At 34.1% G+C, this 14,879-nt stretch overlaps 2 protein-coding genes across 11 annotated transcripts in view; one reads left to right on the top strand and one right to left on the bottom strand.

Moving 5' to 3' along the window:
• The window catches only part of Glurb (metabotropic glutamate receptor B), a 256,855-nt gene extending 242,500 nt beyond the window's left edge, over window positions 1-14,355 (top strand). For 6 of the 9 annotated variants that reach the window (XM_006562728.3, XM_026444527.1, XM_006562737.3 and 3 more), the window contains 12 exons: window positions 543-687; window positions 4,550-4,801; window positions 5,171-5,345; window positions 5,447-5,553; window positions 5,853-6,002; window positions 6,122-6,255; window positions 6,677-6,835; window positions 8,580-8,746; window positions 9,473-9,849; window positions 11,552-11,703; window positions 11,793-12,000; window positions 12,787-14,355. In XM_006562728.3, coding sequence (XP_006562791.2) covers window positions 543-687; window positions 4,550-4,801; window positions 5,171-5,345; window positions 5,447-5,553; window positions 5,853-6,002; window positions 6,122-6,255; window positions 6,677-6,835; window positions 8,580-8,746; window positions 9,473-9,849; window positions 11,552-11,703; window positions 11,793-12,000; window positions 12,787-12,998 — 2,238 coding nt within the window. In that variant the 3' untranslated portion in view covers window positions 12,999-14,355. 9 annotated transcript variants of the gene reach the window in all.
• The window catches only part of LOC411843 (COP9 signalosome complex subunit 7b), a 184,897-nt gene that overhangs the window by 165,718 nt on the left and 4,300 nt on the right, over window positions 1-14,879 (bottom strand). The gene's annotated exons all lie outside the window — the stretch shown is intronic.

Genomic DNA, 14,879 nt, shown 5'->3' with positions numbered 1-14,879 from the left:
TCCTCCAACACATTCACGCTGAATATTTTATTTCGATATAATGCTTATCCTCGCGTGTGCATTATCATTGTCGTTAAAAAGAGATTCGAAACGAAGGGAAAAGAGATCGAAACGAACGATGTAAATTACCGTTCCGCGTGTTTGCGCTTTTTTTTTCTCTTTTTTTTTTATCTGCTGCATATGCATGAGAATAACGAGATAGAGAATCGGCGAAAACCTTGTTCGAATCGATCATTTGGCTGTCTTCGTGTAATTTCACGCCGATAAAAATGTTTGTAAACGATTATTGTTTATCGACTTGAGAGAATGGAATTTAAAATTTTGATCTGGAATTTTGGATAATGTGATATTGAGCTTATAGGATAATTCTAAAGTTAGGATTCTAAGGTGAACAAAGAAAAAAATCGAAATGAATCTGACAACCATTATTCGAGTTCACATTCTCGTTTCACGATTTAAGATTCATTTGTTCGATCATAATTGTGAAAAAAATAAAAATTCGAGGTGATTGTGAGAATGTTTGATTGTTCGTTTGATTGCAGGCGTTCGAAGAGCTGGAAGAATTGCTGGGCAAGAGGAACATATGCATAGCTATCAAGGAAAAATTGGTGAAAGATTCTGGCGTCGCGAAAGATGCGGCTTACGACAATATCGTTTTGAAATTGTTGACCAAACCGAGAGCACGAGGTAAGCTCGTATTTTTCACGATTCTTTACAAAATTATTTAACTCGACAAAATTTAGAGACATGAGTATCTTTGTGAAATTTTAATTCCAAATATTTTTTCCAATCGCATATTTGTTACACAAGATGAAAAGTTTCTGAACAATATCGAAAAAATGTAGAAGCATATCTTAGACGAATACTTGGACCAAGAATCTATTACACTTCGATACAAAACCATTGAGAATATTCTCGACAACGCGGTTCCTCCTTGTAATCAACGTTTCACAGAGGGAAGAGAGATTCTCGAATCGTGAATTCCACAAAACCACCGAGAGAGAGCTTCATTCCAGTTATCAAAGTATATTGGCGCGATAAAGTATAATGTATCAAAGGGACAGGATCAATCGAAACAAAACAGAGGAAGATCCATCGATGTGGAATTGAAACGAAGAAACAAAGATCTCTCTCCAGAGGAATACGACAAAGAAAAGGAGGAAAGATTTGATGAATGATAGATTTTGGATACCTTGAATTTGTCTATTATCGAAATGGGAAGGAACTAAGATGGCTACTAATTCAGATAAAACTTGAATTCCTGAAATTTCATTGTAACTTCTCTCTCGAATTAGAATCAGCTGACTCTCTTTCTTTCTCTCTCTCTCTCTCTCTTTTTGCTTCCAGAGAAAGCAAGATTCCTTTTTCAAAGTGGAAATGAACGTTTTTAATCAGACGCGAGAAAGTAAAATCGATACTGCTCGTGAAAATTTTGTTATGCAAATTAATGCTATTAACTTTTTGCATAGTTTTTAATTATCGAGTAAGAGCAATTAAAAATTTTCAATTTTCTTTCTATTCCTATAATAAAAATATAATATAACAAAGATATTATGGAATACAATTAAATATTCGAATGAGAATTAAATTTCGTCAATGTATTCAAAATATAAATTTTAAAAAAAAATTTAAATTTATTCATTCCTAATATAATACACGATATATATTTTTTAAACTAATTTTTCACAAATAACAATCGAACAACGTGCAATGAAATATACTCGACTCAAGGACAGCTTGACGAGCTAAATAATCAATAGAGTTTAAATGCTTGAAAAGCGGATACTAATAAATTAATTGTTCTCCTGTTCATAATAATTTAACATATATTTATATCACCCGTGAGTTATTTTAAATAATTAATGGAGTAGTGAATATTGAATGATCAAAAGTAGGCAAAATATATAAAATTATAATTATCATTCGTATATTTAATAATAATTTAATATTAATTTAATATATTAAGAGAAAAAAAAGAAAATGGAACGCTTTCAAGTGTATTACAGAGAACGTTAATTAATTAAAAAACAAATCCTTCTCTAAAAGCAGAGCCATTACATGCGATATAACTTTTGTATTTACTCTTAAAGTTAATGGCGCGTTGCGGGCCATTTTCATGCGCATCACAATCCCTGGGGGGAGAAGTTCGATGTATCGAAAAATCTATAAAGTTTTTAATGTCCATACGTACGAAGTTAGAATTACACCGATTAAAATTAAGCCACGTGTAAGCCGTGCTCGTATGTATACAATGCTCGCTAAGGGATAATAGAGATTAACGAATTTTTCACTAAAGTTTGATACGTACAAATCTTCGACCCCATTGATAAACTTTCTGCCCATTTATTTTAAACTGCTCTCTCAACTACAATTACGATCTCCATATGCTTTTAGAAATTCTGGAAAATCGTTCGAAAAACTAACTACACGTTTCTCTTTAATTTGCCTAATTTCGTGTAAAATTGAATACGCGAGAATTTGAACGTTCTTTCTCAAGAAAAAAAAAAATAATTAAAAATATAACAAGTTTCAGGAAACTTTTATTAAAAGAAGATACCAAATCGAACACGGTTAATTTAATTTTTAAGAGAAGAGAAATGAGAGTATAAAGATGAAAGTGTATTATTATTCAAAACGGTTAACAACAATCGAATAATTTTTATTGTAGATTTATTAAATTCTCCACTAAAAGTGAACACTTCCTATCTTGTTCATTATGCGGATTATCGTACAAATTATGGATTTTCTTTACAACTATCGTCATTACTCGATTAAAAATATGTATACTACATTTCTTTATAAATATCATACTTTGAAAATATTTAAATATTGAAATAAAAAGAAAATAAAATAAAGAACTACATCTTAACATGTTGAAGTATACGAAATTCTATCATATTTATCCAAAATTCTTGTCTTTATATTTTACACTTATTTTTAGCATTTTAGACTTTCTTTTCGTGTGTTCGAGATATTAAATAACACTTTATATCACGTGAAAATTCATCATATTCGAAATGTGTCAAGGAAACACAAACTTTCGCACGATTATACGAGACTAGCCACCTGGTGTTCGCGAAAAAAGAGAAAAAAAAAGTTAAAGACATATTAAAAAGGAATTTTTGATAAAGTTTTGTACAAACACACATAGAATACTTTAGATTATTAATTTTATAAAAATCCACGAGAATCGATCGAGTTCATTATTTGAGAAATCCTTTTCTAACCAAGAATTTCTTTTCAAAAAAAAAAAAAGAATTTAAGCTCTAATCCACATCTTTCATCAATGCCTCTCCCATTGTGCGATTGTTTCTCATTCAACGAATCGCAATTACACAGTTGTACCGCAAAATAGAGGGAGTAAATTTACTACCGTTTAAATGGTACTCGTGGCCTAAAGTTTCTCTCTATTGAAACTCGGCCCTCGTTAAACCCTCGTCCTGCCCTTTTATCGATACTAACGATCGGCCAGAGTCGAAAATTACTCCCCGAAACTGAAGAATAATTTGAAGTCTGTTCCGCGAAATATGCCACGTCTTAACCTTGCAAAAAAAGTATCGACGCGCTTATAAAAAGAAAAAACCGATCGCAGCAAATTTTCCGATCCATCTTTGGATCCATCCTGTTCACGAAGATTAAGGTCTTTTAAGCTTTGGTGAGTTCGAAAAAAAGAAAAAGGAAAGAAAATGTAAACCAGGTGATTACACGATCCAAGGATCCTTATGGGAATTTAGATTAGAAGACGAGAAGCGGTGTGGCGTGAAAAAGAAAGGGATGAAAAAAAAAGAGGGAATTACAAGGACGTTTATTTCGCAAGGATCGTGATTTGCATAAAATAAAGATAGAGTTTATCGAACGAAAATGAATCCTGGCGAGCCGATCTCGAACTCGGTTCGAGATTAAAAAAAAGTAAAACACGAGGCAAAGTTTGGAAGCGAGAATTGAACGATTGTGCTTCTTTAAAGCAAAGACTGGGACGATGAGTTTGCCTCTCTTGAGTCAACAGTAATATATATTGAAAGAGTAGAGAGGAACGAGGGATAGAAAAATGAAATAGAAGGGGCGAATATTTCTAGAAATATAAAAAATTGTAGAAGAATTATATATCAGATTGTTTCGATGAGTTTCATTTTCGAGAAATTAATTACGTCATCTGAACGAAAATTCCTTTCAAAATACCTCTCTCTTCTTGCATTTCTTTTCATTGCAAACGATAAAAAATATCTCCTCCCCTCTCCTATCCATATAAAATTTTTCAAAATAAATTCTCAATACTTAAAAGCTAGCCAGTCTGAAAAATCTCTTTAATATCTAATATTTTAATCGATCGTATTAATTGATCGTAGATAAGAATTGCTTTATCCTATAAAGAATTGATCTCGATCCTTTTGTAAATATTCTCCCCAATTAATTCAAAATTCAAAACAACGAATTTCAAAAGCAGGATGATTAATTAAACGAATAGATGGAAGTACATAAATGTTGGAATCGCTAAAAAATTGTTATCGAGGGTTAATCAATCGTTTGATGATCGATTCTGTCTGGTCAGGTTGCATCATATTCGGCTCGGATCAAGAAGTTGCCGGAGTTATGAGAGCGGTTAAACGTTGCAATGCGACCGGTGCGTTTTCGTGGATTGGCAGCGACGGATGGAGCGCCAGGGGGTTGGTTAGCGATGGTAACGAGGCGGAGGTGGAGGGTACTCTGTCGGTTCAACCTCAGGCAAATCCTGTCAAGGGTTTCGAAGAATATTTCCTCAATTTGACGGTCGAGAACAACCGGAGGAATCCGTGGTTCGTTGGTAAGCTAACGAGCGAAACACGCGAGCCTCGTTAAACTTCGCTAATTCTAACTTTCGCGGCCTACAACTTTCCAATATCGATTTCTACGTCGTATTTTATCATCTGTCTAACATTTAAACGGCGGCACTCTTTTCGAACCTGGAGAAGAGCGAGGGAGGAACGAGGAAGACGAGCGGATTCGACGGATTTGAGAAAAACAATTTCTTTCCCTTCGCGTTCGTTTCAATTTTTACGATATTTTGAAAAGACGAAATTTATATGTACGTTATAAATATAGAATAAAATAGTTGAAACGAAATTTGTTATACAATATTTAAAAACGAAAGGTTGTAATGTATTATAATGGAATATGTGGTAAATCGTTTTAGAATTCTGGGAACATCACTTTCAGTGTAGATACCCGAACGCATCCGTAACCCCGTACAACAAAAATTACACGAAATTCTGCAGCACGGAAAAGCGTTTGACGAAACAGAACACAGCGTTCGAGAATCAACTCCAATTCGTGTCCGACGCGGTGATGGCGTTCGCCTATGCATTTCGGTAATTCAATTTTTCATCTCAATTTATTATCAAACAAAATTTCGCGTCATGCGCTCCCCCCCCCTCATGTGGCAAACGTGCTATAAATATTCCCCGTTCAGAGATATGCACAAAGAGCTGTGCGATGGGAAACCTGGACTGTGCGACGCGATGAAACCTACCAAGGGTACCGAACTTTTGAAATATCTTCGAAAAGTGGACTTTGAAGGTAAGAAACAATTCTTACTTATATCGAAACGTTCCGCTTATTGGCTCCTTTCAAGACCAAGATCCATTCTTTTAAAATATAAACATTTTCAAATTTCCAAATTTGTATTTCGAAAATAAAACACTTCCAATAGTTGTACGTTGTTTACTTTATACGCATGTATATATAATTTAAAAACTTCAGTCGAGCCAATCTCGTGAGATAAAACTAAAAAAAGAAAAAAAAATTAGAAATATGAAAATTGCAAATTTCGGGAAAATTTCGAGTCGATTGATCGAAAAATGGAAATATGATTGAAGGTCTGAGCGGCGACAAATTCAAATTCGACAAGAACGGTGACGGGCCGGCCCGATACAACATCATACACTTCAAACAAATCGAGCCGGGCAAATACGAGTGGGTCCGGGTTGGCAAATATCTCTCGGGTGAATTACGGTTGAATATGTCTGGTAAGCCACAGATTGGTCGTTTCGCGATCTCCCCCCCTACTTTTCGCTACCTTTTTCTCGCGAAATTGAACCGGCCCCGGCACCTACTCTCTCGCTACCTACTCGCATATTCCTTGCAGCAATCCAATTTAAACTTGGACATCCCGAGCCACCCGAAAGCGTGTGCTCCCTGCCCTGCGAGGTCGGCCAGGCAAAGAAATACGTGGCGGGCGAGCAGTGCTGCTGGCATTGCTTCAATTGCACTCAATATCAGGTTTGTCGATGCTTCGTTCAATTTCAATGATGTGATCTTTTAAGCGTTTCTTGTTCCGATTAATATAAGAAGAAAAGTTTTTTTTCTCTCTCGAGAAAACGAGGAATATTTATTTTTCGATGTTATATCTTTCACAGATGCGACACGATTGTTTAATAAAAAATTATTCCTTTCTCGCTTGTAATTCTTTTGGGAAAATGATTAATCTCGATCGAAAAAGTTTTACTTTTCATTCTCATTGGAGAAATGCCTGTTTCGAAAAAGAGTCATGGAAGATCGTTTTTTAAATTCACGGAAACGGAAGCTTCCCTTTAAAAAGCGCTTCACCGCTTTCAGGGGAGCAAGTGAAATAAATATAGCGCGGAGCGGATTACCTTGGACGGATTTTTCATTTTTAAAATTTTCTACGTTTGTTAAACAGATACGAGATCACAAGGACGTGACCCAATGTATTTCTTGTCGTCAAGGTACGGTGCCGGACGAAACGCACTCCGCTTGCCGTGATATCCCCGAGGAATTCCTGCGGCCAGAAAGCGGATGGGCAATAGGGGCGATGTCTTTCTCCGCTACAGGGATTCTGGTAAGTGATTCTCGCTTAGAGGCCAACGTAATTGCCGACGGAAAAGAAAAAACCAAACCAAAATTGCGAATGGATATTGTGTAAAGGTGGAGAGATAAAAAAAAATCGTTGCCTTTTTGAATTTTTTAGAGAAGAATAGGGAAGAAAATAGCGGCGATGAAAGTGAAAGAGAAGTTTTTCACGGTGCGTTGAATCGTTTTTTTTTTCTTTTTCTTTTGCTAAAAAAGAAATGACGGACAAAGATTTCGTAATAATGAGAACAAAGGAAGAAAAGTTTCTTTACATTTCGAATTCACCGTTGCGTTTTAATCGCGAGATTATATAAGGGAAGAAAAGATAAAGGTCAATTGCTTTAATTGCATATAATGTAGATTTATGAAATATAATCGTGAGTCGACCAATTCCGACTACACAATGCATTAAATCCACCGAGAGCCTCTTGCACGAGTGCTGGTGAAAAAAAACTAGCTGCATTATTGATCCAAACTGCTCGAACGGCTCGTAAATATCAAAATATCAGCACCAAGTCGTACTTTGGCAACTAGTTGAGATGAAGAGTTTTTTTTCCAGAGTCATTGAAATATTTACAAGATCGACTTATTATTATTAATATTATTATTACTAAAAATACAATGAAATTTTATTTTCTTGCATCAATTTAATTTCACCAAAACTTGAGTCAATTTATAATTCGTAGATTAAAAAACGTAAGAGTTTCGCTCTTTCGAATTCTTAAAATATATCGTTCTTGCAATTGATTTACGAGCCACATTCAACGATCCAATGAAACTCGAGTTTTTGAATAATACGAAATTGAAAAAATATTTCGCATCCAACAGATAACTCTGTTCGTCTGTGGGGTGTTTTTTTCCAGAGTCATTGAAATATTTGCAAGATCGACTTATTATTATTAATATTATTATTAAGAAAGGTTAAAAATGAAATTTTATTTTCTCACGTCAATTTAATTTCACCAAAACTTGAGTCAATTTATAATTCATAGATTAAAAAACGTAAGAGTTTCGCTCTTTCGAATTCTTAAAATATATCGTTCTTGCAATTGGCTTACAACCACATTCAACGATTCAATGAAACTCGAGTTTTTGATTCGAATAATATGAAATTGAAAAAATATTTCGCTTAACCAACAGATAACTCTTCGTCTGTGGGGTCTTTTTTTCCAAAGTCATTGAAATATTTGCAAGATCGACTTATTATTATTAATATTATTATTATTAAAAATACAATGAAATTTTATTTTCTTGCATCAATTTAATTTCCAAAGTTGAGTCAATTTATAAATCGTAGATTAAAAAATGTAAGAGTTTCGCTCTTTCGAATTCTTAAAATATATCGTTCTTGCAATGAGCCACATTCAACGATCCAATGAAACTCGAGTTTTCGATTCGAATAATATGAAATTGAGAAAATATTTCACAACCAACAGATAACTCTGTTCGTCTGTGGGGTGTTTTTTTCCAGAGTCATTGAAATATTTGCAAGATCGACTTATTATTATTAATATTAAAAATACAATGAAATTTTATTTTCTTACATCAATTTAATTTCCAAAGTTGAGTTAATTTATAATTCGTAGATTAAAAAACGTAAGAGTTTCGCTCTTTCGAATTCTTAAAATATATCGTTCTTGCAATTAGCTTACGAGCCACATCCAACGATCCAATGAAACTTGAATTTTCGATTCGAATAATATGAAATTGAGAAAATATTTCGCAACCAACAGATAACTCTGTTCGTCTGTGGGGTGTTTCTGAAGCACAACGACACACCTGTGGTGCGTGCGTCTGGCCGTGAACTGTCGTACGTTCTTCTCTCCGGGATTCTGCTCTGTTACCTCGTCACCTTCGCCCTCGTTCTCAGGCCGACGGACATCGTATGCGGTATTCAAAGGTAAAGGAGCATCTTATTTTTTTCGCGGCGATAGAGAAAAAAAAAAGAAACTCGACTTCAACGTTGAAAAAATAAATTAAATTCTTTCGACAGAAACGAGTCGCCGGCGGTAAATTGACATTAATCAAGTGAACGCGAGTGCATCGATCGGTGAAAAAAATTGATAAAATTTCAGGGACGTGAATTGCACGCGATTCGATTAAGCGAAGTCGAAAGAGGAATATAAAACAGATCGGCGAATCTGTTTAAAAGTGAAAGTTGTTTCATATTTCTTAAACTATTTTTAACTATTTCTTGCGCATACGATTATTTTCGATAAAAATTCATTTCTCGAAAATATGATAAGAGGGATATTCTCTGAACCAAATAAATAATCCGAAAATATTAAACAAATGATAAAAATTCTCAACGAAAAAAAAAAAAAGCTAAAAATAGCGAGGAATCTATTCGAAATCCGCCCTCTGTATATAAAATATACTTTAACAAAAATATTCATATGCTTCTATCTAACAAAAAAAAAAAAAAAAAAACAAAAAATTCAAGATCACTCCGTGTTTCGATCGAAAAATAAACTAAAATAAAAATTCTCATATCCAAAAAAAAAATGATACAGTTTCGATGAAAAAAATACATACCCAGAAACTATTCGATACGAAACTCTACTATTTCCATTATCGTTGACGAACGAAATTAATAAAATTTGAGAGAAGGAAAATTGTTCGACAGATTCGCCGCTGGTTTCTGTTTCACCGTCGTCTACGCTGCCCTTCTAACGAAGACGAATCGAATATCGAGGATCTTCAACGCGAGCAAGCACAGCGCGAAGAGGCCATCCTTCATATCTCCACGGTCGCAGCTGATCATATGTTCCGGTTTGGTGTTCGTGCAAATTCTGATCAACGGAGTTTGGATGATAATCGACCCGGCCAAGGCGATGCATCATTATCCGACCAGGGAGGACAATTTGCTGGTTTGCAACAGTTACGTAGACGCAAGTTACATGATCGCTTTCGCTTATCCCATCATGTTGATCGTCGTTTGCACCGTGTACGCCGTCCTCACGAGAAAGATCCCGGAAGCTTTCAACGAGAGCAAACACATCGGTGAGTGTGCGCGCACGTGTATCGACAATGTTCCAATTTTCGAGCTTGCTCGTCCTTCCCAACTTTTCATATTTTCGTATTTTCACCTAACGACTTTAAACGTCTTTTGTATTCTTCCGCGGCTATTCTCCGTCCATTTTCCATGTGGTGGAAACACACACAGGTGTGGAGGATGGGCGCGCGATATTTCCTTGGCTCCGGAATTTTATTAACGGAACAACAACAGGATGCCATGTACGCTTTAGACCAAGTTTACCAAAGGGAAAGGGTGCCAAGTTTGAATATAAATCAAGCACCGATTCTAACGATAATTCCTATAAATTCGAGGATGAAGTTCTGTTAAGTTCTGTTAAACTTCGTAAACTTCGGCACCTCTTTGTGAACCGTTCTCAAGTAAGAATCGTGAAACATTAATGAGTGTAATATTAAGTCGGATCTGCGCGAGGCAGGAGGAGAAAATAATAGTAGAGAGGTGTCGGATATCCTTCATTCTCGAAATTCTCTTTGTTCAAAAATATATATATATATATATATATATATATATATATATATATATGCGCATTGTGTGATTATGGAAAATCAATTTTTAACTCGTGGATAGATAAATATTGAGTTGGCAACTAAGTAATTGCGGATTTCAGTTGATGACGACCTAATCAAAGCAATAATCGATTCGGATCGTCACAGTACAACTCGTGAGATTGCAGAGAAGCTTCATGTATCACATACATGCATTGAAAACCACTTAAAACAACTTGGCTATGTTCAAAAACTCGATACATGGGTTCCTCACGAACTGAAAGAAAAGCATTTAACGCAACGCATTAACAGCTGCGATTTGCTAAAGAAACGTAATGAAAATGATCCATTTTTAAAACGACTGATAACTGGCGATGAAAAATGGGTTGTTTACAACAATATCAAGCGGAAAAGATCGTGGAGCAGGTTACGTGAACCAGCTCGAACAACATCAAAAGCTGGTATTCATCGAAAGAAGGTTTTGTTATCAGTTTGGTGGGATTACAAAGGAATTGTCTATTTTGAACTCTTACCACTCAACCGAACGATCAATTCTGTCGTCTACATTGAACAACTAACGAAATTAAACAATGCAGTTGAAGAAAAGCGGCCCGAATTGACAAATCGAAAAGGTGTTGTATTCCATCATGACGATGCAAGGCCACACACATCTTTGGTCACTCGGCAAAAATTATTGGAGCTTGGTTGGGATGTTTTGCCACATCCACCATATAGTCCTGACCTTGCACCATCTGATTACTTTTTGTTTCGATCTTTACAAATCTCCTTGAATGGTAAAAATTTCAATAATGATGATGATATCAAATCGTACCTGATTCAGTTTTTTGCTAATAAAAACCACAAGTTTTACGAATGTGGGATTATGATGCTGCCTGAAAGATGGCAAAAGGTCATTGATCAAAATGGGCAACACATTACGAAATAAAGTTATTTAGTTCCATGAAAAAATTGTCTTTGATTTTCTAAAAAAAATCCGCAATTACTTAGTTGTCAACCCAATATATGAGATTAAAGATTAAATTTATAGTTCGTTTCTGTTAAAAAGAAAAATAGAAGAAAATATTACTTTGATTCTTTAATTAAAGAAATATATTTGAGGATGTAATAATAAATTCCGTTCCAAATGGATTAAATTCGCAATAATCGTATTTCTATTGTACAGGTTTCACGATGTACACCACGTGCGTGATATGGCTGGCTTTTGTGCCCCTGTACTTCGGTACTGGAAACAACGTTGCATTGAGAATCACCTCGATGTCAGTTACTATAAGTCTATCCGCGTCCGTAACTATAGCTTGTCTGTTCAGCCCGAAGGTAATTCATTGCGACAGAATTTCAGATGAATAGAGTGGCCAACTTTTAACCTTTTCGTTCTCTCCTTCCCCCCCCCCCCCTGTCGACAGTTATACATCATTTTAATACGGCCAGAAAGAAACGTGCGTCAAAGCATGATGCCAACTAGATATAGCACCACGAAAAGTTCAGCAGTCACGGCTACTAATGCTTCTAGCATGATAGCACCGGTTGCGCTCACCGCGGCTACGTGTGATCAGAATAAGGCTGTTAAAAAACACATCACCACTACCATTGATTGCTCCACTCAAAGCGAATGTGAGTATCCATCATCACTTGTCAAATATTGTGATGATTGAAAAGGAAAAGAAAAAAAATCTCTCGTTTGATATTTAAAGAAAGTATGAGATATACAAAAATTAAAAATTATTATTTATATATATTATATATTTGATCTTAATATATTTGTAATATATTCGAAAGATTAAGAATATGTATCTTAATTGTATCATGATATAATCTTTTTTACATTTTTCGTTCAATAAGTTAAATATTTAATGTTCAATATTCCACGTTAAATGGGATTTATTTTATGAATGCGAGATATAAAATATTAAGGAAAAATAGTTTTTTTTAATTGTCTATATGAATTATCGATAAGTGAATCGCGATTAAAAATTGATAGAATATTTAGTTTTATCAAATATTACAAGAATAATCGTTTTAATTAGTTATGAAATAATTAACTACAACTTTTCTCCGAGCAATTTAACATTTTCTAAGAAAGTGCATCTTAATTTCTTTGAAAAGACTTTAAGACCACCGTATTTTTCAAAGAAATTATCTAATTATCAAGACTTTTTAATTAATTAAACATTTTCGACCGGCAATTTTCGCATTCTCGATCTACGAACACCTAAGGCAATTGTCTACGCGGAACAAATTTTTCTAGGAAAATAATTCACTATATAAAAATCCTTTCAAACAAGACAGTCTCTCAAAATTTTCTGGTACAAACATCTGGTATATTCTCTAAATTAAATTTTTAATTTAAATTTCAATCGTAATTAACGAAATTTAATCAACAAATATTTTCTCTTTCAGACTACGAGCTAGAGGTAAAAGATCAGAAAAATGGCAAACCACCCTCGGTCGTTTCTCGATCGACCCAAACCTCTGCCAACAACGACAAAGACACGAATGCTGTGGTGACGCAGAGCAAAGAGGCGAGGGATAATATCACGGCAACGAAGCAATTGAACAATAAAGCGAGAATAGGAAACGGACCTATAAATCAGAGTGATGTCCCATTATAGCAGCAAACTTCCATAGAATCGGCCATTTTGCCCGCGACTTTGAAACCAATTTCGAAAAATCCGGTGATAGTTTGAAAGGACGCAAAAAAAAAAAAAAAAAGAAAGAGAGAGAACTGAAACGATATTTTATAAATACGACTGAATATTAAGTTCGAGATATTAAAAATTAATATTAATTCTCTTTAAAGCTTTGGACGATGTTTAGACTGAATGAAAGATGAAATATGTTGTTAAGTGAATTACAAACGATATATGGAAATATATATATATATATAAAATAAAATTGATTTTTGGAGAATGTGAATGAGAATAGATGATTAAGAGAGATTTAAAAAAAATATGTAAAAATTTGGAAGAATTGATTTTCTCGGTTAGCATAAATGTACGACGTTATAAGGACGCTAGGTACACGAAATTGCATCATAAAAGACGAATAATCGATCTTAATTAACTATTAAGTGGCGTTTTAAAAACTGCTCTGGTTTCTTCTGTGATCATAGCGTAATGCACGTAATAATCACGTGAGATTGCATAAACCTATTTTGTATATACACTATCATTTCATAACGTTTGCACATTAATCATAATTCACCGACTAATAGAATTAATTGAAAATATTGTAAATATTTAGTCGAATTCGTTATGGAAAAAAAAAAAAAAGGGAAAAAAAATAGGAATTATATATCCAAAATCGTTGCCAAATACGAGAATAGGATTACGTCTATACGAGACGGGATCTTCTATAATTAATAATTTTTATAACAAAAAAAAAAAATAAAAAGAGAGAAAAGAGGAAACAACGGTTGTTCGATACATCGAGAAAATCACATTTTTTTTCGATTTTTCTGTATATAAATTTTCTCCCTGTAAATATCACGCGAAATAACAGACAAGAACAAGTGAATAAGTTCAAAACAAATTTCCAAATATACGAACTAATAGACTTTTAGATAAATCTTTTCTCCTTCTTTTCGATATCTCCTCTGCAGACTATAGGAATTGCTACACGTAGATTTATATGATATAATAAAAGAAAAACGCAACAATCGCGTCTCGATCGAAAATACGAAACGTTTTCACGATCTAGTCGCTCTAATTTTAATAATCGTTAACGTTAACCGCGCTTGATCTTTGTACGGCGATTAAAAAAAAACAAATGAAAATAAGAAGCGACGAATAACATTTCCGTTTTCGTAGATGTAAATAAACGCGATGTTGAAGAAAAGGAAAATTGTAAATTCATTTTCGTAGAATCGTGCGATAAACATATCCGATCTAACCCGTAGTTCTTTTTTTCTATAGCGATAGTTTGCGCAAGAATTGTCGATCGCTTGGAAAAGAAAAAAAAAAAAAAAAACAACTCGTTCCGAATGATTTTATATGAAAAGTGAATTTGTTCGTGCGTAAACGTAGAGAAGAATTCTAAAAAAAAAAAAGTTTTGAATTTTTATAGAACCGAAAGGAACATCCAGTGTCAAACCTTGGATACAAATGAGCCCAGTATCCATCGTTTGTCACGATTCTATTTTCCTTTAAAAACGTGAACAACGATACATTGAATGAATCCGATACAATTAAAATTTTCATTCGTAAAACATTCAACATTCAAATTAAACATATGCGAGATAATTGTGAGAATGTAAATATATATATATATATTCGACTATATTTTACCAACGATCATATTTCATTCGAGAATATGTAAATATATATAAAATTGTACATACAATTAGCCTGATACTGTACATTAAATATTAAGGCATGAAAATACGAAAATATTAGTTCATACGGAACCAATTTAGCCATAATTAAATTCTATATAAGAGAAGTACGAGAATACGAGATTAAAAATGAACAAGATATGATAATTCCGTGACGCGA

The sequence above is a fragment of the Apis mellifera genome, linkage group LG13, assembly GCF_003254395.2.
Source record: "Apis mellifera strain DH4 linkage group LG13, Amel_HAv3.1, whole genome shotgun sequence".
Classification (NCBI taxonomy): domain Eukaryota; kingdom Metazoa; phylum Arthropoda; class Insecta; order Hymenoptera; family Apidae; genus Apis; species Apis mellifera.
Note: the sequence above shows the minus strand (reverse complement) of the source record. Positions and strands in the feature narration are given on the sequence as shown.